At 45.3% G+C, this 10204-nt stretch overlaps 1 protein-coding gene across 1 annotated transcript; it reads right to left on the bottom strand.

Annotated features, from left to right (window-relative positions):
- Nucleotides 1-5218: 5218 nt before the first annotated feature.
- LOC123411503 (alpha carbonic anhydrase 7-like) lies at nt 5219-7070 on the bottom strand. The gene is made up of 5 exons (XM_045104461.1): nt 6903-7070; nt 6391-6818; nt 6107-6274; nt 5855-5908; nt 5219-5615 (listed from the first exon to the last, which is right to left on the bottom strand). Exons 1-5 carry the CDS (start codon nt 7009-7011, stop codon nt 5529-5531), a joined length of 846 nt encoding a protein of 281 aa, XP_044960396.1. The 5' UTR covers nt 7012-7070; the 3' UTR covers nt 5219-5528.
- Between the last annotated feature and the right edge of the window lie 3134 nt (nt 7071-10204).

Below are 10204 nucleotides of genomic sequence, written 5' to 3'. Positions count from 1 at the left end.
GGCATATATATATTAACAAGACTTGAGATGCAAGGAAAGTAAATATAGACTAATAAGGACTCCTAGACTAATATTAATAGACTAATGAGGACTCCTAGACTAATGCTAATACTTCCTAACAGTTGCCAATCTAAATTAACTAGTACTCTAGCATGTACAAATTATGAATGTAGAGGTTGTACTTAATAATATGATTTTTCAGAAAAGTTTTTTCTGTGAATATTTTCGTATAAAGACTGATACTCCAGTTTCTAGGAGCAAGACAAATTTGCATATAAAGGAACTTACGGGCAGTGTTGTTACGTATTCCATGACTCCATCAGGACCTTGCCGGCCAATCGTGCTCCTCTCTTGATAAAACTTGTACGCCTGGTCTGGTGTCTCATGCAGAATATGATAGTATTGCTCAACAAATACAGCGCATATCTGGCCAAGGAAAAAAAAGGTGAATGGAAGCTACCGTGGTGCAAGTAAATAGCTTTTGTTAATGGAGATGGAGAGGAGGGCTACCACTTGAGGAGAAAGAGCTTGCGTCGCCATTGCTGAAAGGAAATAATCACAGATTAGTTTATCGGCATAATGAAAGAGCGTTAGATGGGTATATGCGAAAAGATAAAAGTAGGCAGTGCCATCGAAAAGCACCCGGGAGAGATGCAGACGATCAGGCATACGGCACGCGGGCATGGAGAGGACAGTCGAAGAGCTGGAAGATGTACCTCGATCGAGCACGGAGCAGCGCCGACGCTGGGCGAAACCCTAGAACGAACAGAAACGAGCGCAAAAATTGCAGAACGGGTGGGGTCGAGCTTTTTCTAATATATATTGAATGAGGGGGGCCGATTCGATTTGACCTTACGGCCTGTTCCATGTTTGTCAGGCAGGTTTGGAATGTTCCCGGCCCAACTATCGTCGAATAATACCAAGGTGCCGATGCATCCATCCCACAATGGTTGGTTGGTACATTGTATGCCGTCCATTAGTAGAGAGAGAGAGATTTTATATAGTTTCATCAAGAATCGTGGTGTCATCTACAAGGACACTTTCATGATCTTAGCGTTGCGAAATTTTTTTCACTAGGAGAAAATAGATCTTTCGTCCTAGCTCACATTGAGCAATAGTTTCGGTCGACTTACGAACCGGGACTAATGCGTGCATCAGTCCCTGCTCGAAAGGACGCCGGTCTAGCCTCAGCAGACACCAGTTTCGGTTTGTGTGGGACCTTTAGTCTCGGTTCCTAACACGAATCGGGACTAAAGAGCATGGCTCCTGGCACAACCCCTTTAGTCTCGATTTGATGTCTGGATTTGGGACTAAAGGTCAGCCTCTAGTCTCGGGTCAAAAGCAATATACGAGTAGTTTTGTGCTGAAATGGGACAGCTGGAAAATATAAATATATATTTGTGATGAGATACTCGCATATCCAAGCAACGAAAAGCTGAAATGATAAGAAAAGTCATGTCACCTTCATTGGCTTTGTTTTGATGATCAAAGAAATCAAAGGGTATAGAAGGTACCCAACAGAAACATATTATCTAAGCACAATTTAGAAAATGGAAACAGTAAATCTGGAATGAACAGGAACAATTAGCCAAATTAGATAAATCATCGAGCAACAGTATTCATGCCCAACTTTTCGGAACTCTAAACAGTTAGCCAAAGTAGATAAATCATGGTTCTTGTTCCCACAGGACAAACATGTAGGTGATGTTAGCCACTGGCAGCACGGAGGGTATTCATGCCCATGTAGGTGTTGTTGGCCACTGGCAGCACGGAGAGCATCCATGCCCATGTAGGTGCTGTTGGCCACTGCCGTCAGGATGCCACCTATACTCATCCAGCTCCTTTGCAATCTTACATTGTATTTCCTCCGTCCCACTATATAATACGATTTTTCAAGCTAGAGTTAGTTGCTAAAGCATCTTGCAAGAAGTGAGATCAGAAGTGGAGTTTAAGTGCTAGGTTTACTAGATTTTTCTTTTCTATGCAAGCGCTACTATACTTGGGTTTTGCCTAATTTTTTTCAATCGGTGGAATTACATGTTGTGGTGTTGCATCTCCATGAAGTTGCTCCCTGATCCATCTCTCATGGTTGTATATTGCCATGTTGTAATATTTGCAGAAACTATAGACAAAGACTTAGAAAAAGAAGAGTTGTTGGGGAATAATCCGCGACGGAGGTGATGATATCACCTTGTTGTATCTAAACGACACCGATCGAACGGAAGAGGGATGAGATGACGGCTCCGGTGATCGAATGGAGGAGGGAGGAGATGACGGCTCCAGTGATCGAATTGAGGAGGGAGGAGATGATGGCTCCGCCTGTGTTGGAGCCTTAACTGTTGCAAAGTGCAACGAGTTATATTTCATGCAGCCCCATGGCCATTTTGGAGGGCATGCACTAAGCGGGAAGCGGGTTAAAGTAAAAAAAAATCTAACCCGCAAGGGCCAACAATTCTCCCTATATTCCAGGGATATCTTGCCGGAAGAAAATTGCGATCAGCAATATCTTTTTTTTCCATCGCATGTCAGTTGTGGCTAGGAGACTCTCCTTCTCGCTCTCTCTAGATGCACGGGTGTTTCTCATCCAGAGGTCTGGCCATGGCGTCCCCATAGATCGGAAGGCAAATAGATTGCCGACCGGCGTCCCGAAACCATATGTCGTCAAAGCCGGCGGCTACCTTGTTAATTCACTATAGGTTTATGCCACCGGCGTCTACTACAAGGCATGATCGAGTAGCATATATGCATGAAACCATGCACCTGAGGTTTTCTTCTAACACACGTTCAATTGATTACATCGCTTGCTCTTTGATGATTAATCTCACATCTGGTCCACGTTGATCAACAGGCTATGATGCCATGTTAATCCGATGTGGTGACCTGCGGGTGACTCCACTGATCACGGCGGCTCAAGGTTAATACGACAAAGTGACTTAAGGCAATTGCACCGGTGATGGCAGCAGATGCTATCAGGAAGATGTGAAACAAAAGGCCTAGCTAAACAAAGCACATATAGAAAGAAGATGGCGCATGATGGATCACGTTTGCTGACATAACGACCCTACATGCATGAAACTACATCTTTTTCCACATACTCTATACGTTTTTCACACATACTATATACAGAATAAATACACCATATTGTTGTCTTGTATATATATACTTCATACTACTTTTCGAAGTATATGTACTACATAGCAAATACTGCATAGCAAATACTACTTCACACATACTATCTACTCCGTATTAGCTTCAGTTAGAAGTATATGTACTCCCTATTTAATATCGCAATTCGAAGTATATGTACTGCATAGCAAATAATACATGCGACCATACTCCATCCAACTTTCTATAAAAATTACAAGAGTATATAATCTGTACTACTCACCCACAAAAAGGAAATCTCTATACTACCTTATCTAATCATTTTTTTGGCGTATTACTACCTTACCTAAACTGACATCTACGTACATACTCCATACTCTATGCTACCATACTATCATACTCCATACTACCCTATCCATACAGATGTGTACACATACTATCTTATTTAAAGAAAGTAACATATACACATTTTATAGAGAAGTCGTTCCTTCTAGACAAGAATACAGAAGAATGATGAATTAACACGTACATTTGTTACTATATATTAGACTAAAATCACACGATTTATCTTACACAGCCAGCAGTGGCAACGACCAAGCGATGTACGTAACGTCCCAATAACTCAGCGCCGGTAATTATCTTAAGTACCTGTTCACATGGTAGGAGTGTTAACGGGTTTAGAACGTCCATGCCCATTCACCCAGGTGGTGTTTCTTTACCTAGGGACTAGACTAAAAAGTCTCTTTTAGTCCCTAGGTAAAGAAACATGATGAACTTTTTCTTAAGGGACTAGAAAAAGACTCTATTGAAGGAACTTTTTCTTTAGTCCCTGGGACTAAAAAAAGTCTAGTCCCTTGAAAAGAAACACCATCCCAGTTGGTTTGGTGCTAACCTTGGGACACGTGATTGTCAAACAAATAGGTGGTAACTACCACTGCTTGTAGATAATTTTTATCTGAAATCATGTATGTTTTTCCTGAGTATTAATATATATGACCTTAAGTATGCAAGATTGTATGGATCAGATTAAAAGTGATATAAATATACTGCTTCACCATATGTGAATACCTAGTAAAGTTTAAACTAGTTAAATGATGTTTTAGAAGTTTCCTCTCCCATGGTATCAAATATGTTGACATGTAGAGAGGTAGTACATGTTTCCCAAGCTCCTCTGGTGTGATCATATCGAGCCTAGACGGTCGGGAGAAGCTAGGGTGACGCGGTTCGGCGTGCAAAAAAACCAATTTTTTTTTTTTTGCCGAAGTAGCATGCCAGCTAGACTTACAATTGGTACCCACCTGTCAGAACGCTCATCAAATTTTAAACAGGTTAAATTGTGGCAACACTTCTATTAAATGGGTAAACGAATGAAATCCCGTTAAATGGGGTAGCTAGAGTAAAAAATGGTAAAATAGGGGGTAAAAACCAAAATTCTCTCTAAAAACAAAGCCAGGTACGTAGTTCGCTGTTTTATTTCGCACAACACAGCCAAATACGTAACTGAGACACAAATCACAAAACATTAGACTTTCCAGTATCTTTACCTTGAAAGTTGACACTTGACACCCATCTTAATTTTCAGGGGTTTCACCACGAAACCTTTTTTTGTGTACTTTGTTAATTCGTACTCCCCTGAACGACCATAAACAAGTAGTAATTAATCTCAATGGAATCATTGAGCGTACCAGGGACAACAACTAGTGAGGCCGACACCGCTCTATTTTATGTTATAAGAGCACCCTGATCCATATGAAACTAATAGCCAAACGGAATCAGGAATATCAGATTGGTAACATTCTAGGATATTCAAGCTTATCTTTTTTGGAGCTCTAGCAATGGTTGCACCCAGAGAGATCCGATCACGGCGAAAACTATTGGTTGCATGATTCTTCAAGGAGGTAGCAGCTAGCTGGATGGTCAACCATAATCAAATCCTTGCCAGGTTCTTCCAATCTTAACGGCAGTGGCAGTTGATGAGTTATCAGATTATAAACAAGTCATTGAATGATCATCAAGGAGACAGCACAAGGCTACCGGCAGACAGATGTGGTCTTATTATTTCAGCCAGTCCCTGATACGAATGTCAACCTTGCATAACCAAATGTTTGCCAGTTTTCTCATTTTTAATGGTAGTGGCAGTTGGAGGAGCTATCGAGTACCCAACAACAATCATGTTGAAGTAGGACCCAACCCAACATCAACATATGTGCACGGACACGAACTAGTCATGCTCCTTTATTCAGTTGCCGTATACTCTACAAGGCATCGAAATGTACAGATAGAAAACGAACCAAATTGCAGTTCTATAACCACATGTAGGTAGACAATGCGCAACCGGCCTAATCCATCTCTCAGGCTGTTGAAGTACGTACTATCAAACTCCAATTAAGCAGAGAACCCACTGCGATAAACTGATAATAATATCAGTGTTTATTCTGCTGGATAGGCCAGAACATGGTGATGTCTCTGCTGTTCACCTCCTGACGCGGCCTCGCGTTCTTCTCCATTTCCTGCACGGACGATGGAAGGAAGGAAATCAGTCCGAGTTTTTCTTTATTTCTTTGCACTGACTCAATCACATGTTAGTCCATGGCTGTGTCGAGATTAACCGTGCTGAAGGCAGCTTTCTTATCGCTTTGGCATTTTAGCCATGTTTTTGGTCAACCGAATTAAAGAAAGTGTTCAGTGCACAGGAGGATAGGATTCGAGAAATAAAATGAAACTGCATTGGGGAAAAGAAAAATCTTACATCGTGGACTGCCTCTCGGAGAAGCTCTAGCTGATGCCGCGACACGGTACGAACCTGCAGAACCAGAGACAAGTTCGAGAAAGAATCAATTCCATCACCATTCACCAACCATGGTCCATATATATGACGTAGCAGGACATTCACTCTTACAGTGATCTAAAATTCTGATCAACCAAGGTGAAGAAAATAATTCGTTGATCGTTCTGAATAATAGTTACTAGAGAAAAGAATGACTGCGGGAACGAAATCTACCCGCTTGACGATGGTCCAGATGACCCCTTGGGTGCATGGCGGGGTGGTGAGGGAGCCCACGTAGCGGTAGTACACGCTGGCCCTGCCCCTCGCGCCCCTGGCGTCTACCACCCCCACCTTCTCCTCCCTCTCCGGCTGCTTCGCGATCATCTCCAGGTATGGCTCCAGCTGATCCACCGCAAGATCGAGATCGACGACGAATTAATCAAGATATATAACACAAGCTAGGAGAGAAGGCATGGCGGCATCAAAGCATCCGCGTGCGCCTGTTTGGTTGGTAATACCTTGTGCAGGAAGGCGTCGTGGGCGCCGATCTCGTAGAAGACGCCGATGACGGCGGCCTTGTTGTGGGCGCTCTCGTGCACCATGTGCAGCTCCATGTCGTACCGGCGGCCGTTCACGCTGTGCTCCGTTGGCGCGTGCCAGTGCAGCTGCCGGAGGTGGTACGCCGTGCCGTCGATGGACACGCTCCCTGCGTCGCCCTCGAACCGCACCATGATGTCGTGGCCGCGGTTGACGATGGATGCGTTGGCGGGGGCGTAGGAGTGGTTGAGGTGGCCGAGGCGGCGCACCAGGGAGACGCGCTGGCTGGCGAGGTCGATGGGCGACTGCATCTCCCCGTTGCCGCACGCCGACCACTCCTCCTTGATCTCGCCCCAGTGCGCCGGCCCGTTCTCGGCGTCCAGCGAGTAGCTGAACTCCTCCTCGTGGTCTGCAATCAAGACAGGATCGATGCAACGGACATGAACCATCAAGAAATGAAGGCACGGGTCCATCGGAAGGGAAGCCAGCGTACCTGTTTCCTGCTGGGCTCTCGCCGCCGGGACGGCCGAAAGGAGGACGGAGGTGGAGAAGAATAGGAGGGCCGCCGAGACGATGAGGTGGAGGTCCCGACATGGATGCATGTTGTGCTTCCTTGGTGTGTGTTGGCTGGCTCTCGTGTGCTCGTCGAGCTGATGAGTCGTGTGACTGTTGAGTGTTGAGCCGGGGACGAAGCTGGTGGTGCGGCATATATACTGCGAGGAGAAAGGCACGAGTCAGGCGTGCCCGGCCGCGTTAGGCAATTGGAAGCTATCCTGCTACATTTTTTTTTTAAAACGAGGATGACCTCCCATCTCTTGCGACCATTTTATTGATTATTCGTGAGGACCTTATAAAGCAGTACAACAATAAATATGAATCCGTCATCTTGGCAACATCTACCGCTACTCCTATCCATATGACGAAGGGGTACAAGCTGGGCCAAATACTCAGATCTTTCATCTAAGTCTAACATTTAAAGCCGGAGGCCCCGACCGAGCCACATACCGGGTCCGGGGCACAAACTGGTCTGACGCACTCACATGTGTCACCACCACCATCTTCCACCGGTTCATCTTCAGAGCAGATTGAGGTGCCAACCTTAGCAGGTGCCTCCGCCATCGGCCACCATGACGCCAAACGATGTCCTCCACTTACGCGAGTCCATCTCCAAGTAGCGGACGCATATCCATGCTAGGATAGGGCCGCACCACCGGCGTCGCCCACCACCCACAAGCGCCACCCAGCCCCAAGGTTTCCAAAGCGACGCCTTCAAAAAGGAAACGACAGCGTGAGCGCCGCCGCCGCCCGACAAAGTTAGGGCTTCCATCCGAAAGACCTATGTGAAGGGGAAGTGAGGGGATCAGTCCATACCGATGCCTCCAAGGAGGAGAAGGGCGCCCTCAGGCGTCGCTGTCGACGCGGCCGGCCATGGCATGTCAGGGATTTCACCCGAACTAGATCCCCGCCACCAGCAGCATCTCCTGTACAGAACCGGCGACCCAAGGAAGCGCGGCCCGACCAGGCTAGCCCGCACGCCGAACAGGGGAGGAGGGGATGCGCCAGATCGCGCGTACCGGCCACCACAGAAGTCGCAGCCGGCCGCCAACGACTACCGGATCCCGCCACCCGCGCGACCGGGACCCAGATCCACCGCCTGCACGGCTGCTAGCTTGTCGTGCCTCGTCCATAGAGCCGCCGCTCCAGATCCGGGGTTCCCCACGCAGAGGCAGGGCAGCCAAGGCCCCGCCGCCACGATCCTTGGCGCCCCGGGCTTGCCCGGCGGCTGCCTCACGCGGCGGCGAGGAAGGGGGGGAGGGAGTGATGCCGGGGGGCGGCTAGGGTTGGGAGGAAGGGAGGGGGAGGAGTAGGTAGGTAATTGACGTACACACAACAAAATCAGTGTTTTAAATAGTCAGCTGCACTCCCGCTAAAGCTATGCACTTTTAATGCTAAATCAAAAATTAGGCTAATAGCCTGTTATTTTTTGCCATAGTGTTAAATTTGGAATCATTTAGGTCACTAAGCCACAATATAAAACTATACTCTTACATTATTTTTGGTTCTTGTTTATGATATATATGATGCATTGATGTGAAGGTTGGTTACTGAATTAGGATGCCTCTTGGTACTCGTGTTTTCATGTGCGAACATGTGTCTATGTAAAATATACTCAATATGTCATATATGATGTCTGATTATATACTTCTTGTTTTAATTTTTTTATGATTTAAAAGAAACGCTAAATGAGGCTTAGCTCTACTATAGCTTGACTATAGCTTTTTATAGCTTCTGGTCGAGCCACCGCTAAAGAAAATAACCCCTTATTTGAAACATTGAAATAAATTCAGATGTAATATAAGAAAACTCTAGATATGCGTTCTGATTGTCCTCCAGTGTCTCTGAACTCTAAAGACTATGAACTAAATAGATGGGTTGCATTCAGAGCTAATAACAACAGCCGACAACGGTGTAGAAGCTGTGTGCAATCGTCTCCACCTCTAGATGGTTATCAATGCTCATTCCTCGTTGATGTTCATGTGAGTTCATATTGGTGCCTGATCATTTTCCGACCAGTTTATTTTTCATATTTCCCATCAGGAACCATGTACTTTGTCAATAGTACTATTTTTTGGTACTACATGGCATAGCATAGGAAGCTAAATATTTTGTTTGGCTATGATTTTTCATAAGGGTTCCAATCTTGTTTTTTCCCCTTAAACTTCCTCCAATCGTGTTTTTCCTGTAGACTTCCTCCAATGGGGTATCTATCAAAAGTAGTATATTAGCTTTGTGTCTTTAGGCAAGTTGCCTGAAGTAGATTGTGAACAAAGTAAGCTACGGTTCAAGATCCATGGAAAATAGGCATATGTTTTGTTACATGAAAATGAGTTTAGAAGCCCCACAAAGGAAAGAAGCCCGGTATATAAAAAAATGCAACCTTACATGTTTTTTCCCTTTTTGGTTGGCATATGCTAATTGCATCCATCAAATGAGTCAGAACAATAGTGATACATATATATGACTTGGAACACAAAATATAAATCAACTCCTGAATAAATAAGGCATAGTAAAACCAAATGGTGTTTCGCACATTAAACTTGGTAAATGGTAGCACATGTGAGACAATTTGCTTATTCGGCCTGTGCTAGCATTTTGGGCTTAGAGTTTGGCCAGTTCTTACTTTCGTGTCACCCTTCGATACTGATCCCCGGGTAAATATCACCACACGCAAAACTAAAAACAGAGAGCAATAACTGATCCCCGGGTAAATATCACCTCACACAAAACTAAAAATAGTGAGCATTGCTAGCGTTGTAAGAGCCGTACATGGGGCACAACCTTTGTGTAGTGTCCTCTCCCAAGAAGCAGTTCTTGATTGCGATGTCCTTAGCCTTATTACCTTATACCAACGAAACAACATCTCCTCTCCATCCCGTACTATCACCCAACGCTAGGACCCTTCCAGCAGCACCAAAGTTACTCAACTGCTTCCCCTTTCTTGGGCAAGACAAGCCACGGAGGGATAGGCCTCAGACACATCTATGGCACGCACAGCCTAGGCATCGTGATTCCCGTCTCCGATATTGGAGGAGGGGGGGGGGGGGGGGGGGGGGAGGAGGAGGAGGGGTAAGTGCCCTAGACGCCGCAGTCACGAGATAGAAAGAGGAACAATAACTAGCGTTTTAGTTACTACTCCCTCCGTTTCTAAATATAAGTCTTTTTAGAGATTTCGTTATTGAACTACATACGGATGTATATAGACATATTGTAGAGTGTAGATTCACTCGTTTTGTT

The sequence above is a fragment of the Hordeum vulgare genome, chromosome 7H (genome assembly GCF_904849725.1).
Source record: "Hordeum vulgare subsp. vulgare chromosome 7H, MorexV3_pseudomolecules_assembly, whole genome shotgun sequence".
Taxonomy (NCBI): Eukaryota; Viridiplantae; Streptophyta; class Magnoliopsida; order Poales; family Poaceae; genus Hordeum; species Hordeum vulgare.
Note: the sequence above shows the minus strand (reverse complement) of the source record. Positions and strands in the feature narration are given on the sequence as shown.

Excerpts from the sequence above, each read along its gene's own strand:
- LOC123411503 (XM_045104461.1), bottom strand. The coding sequence starts at position 7,011 with ATGCATCCATGTCGGGACCTCCACCTCATCGTCTCGGCGGCCCTCCTA. Across the intron at positions 6,275-6,390 it reads ACGACGCCTTCCTGCACAAG|CTGGAGCCATACCTGGAGAT; the intron begins GTATTACCAACC and ends GCGGTGGATCAG. Across the intron at positions 5,616-5,854 it reads TCCGAGAGGCAGTCCACGAT|GAAATGGAGAAGAACGCGAG; the intron begins GTAAGATTTTTC and ends TCGTCCGTGCAG.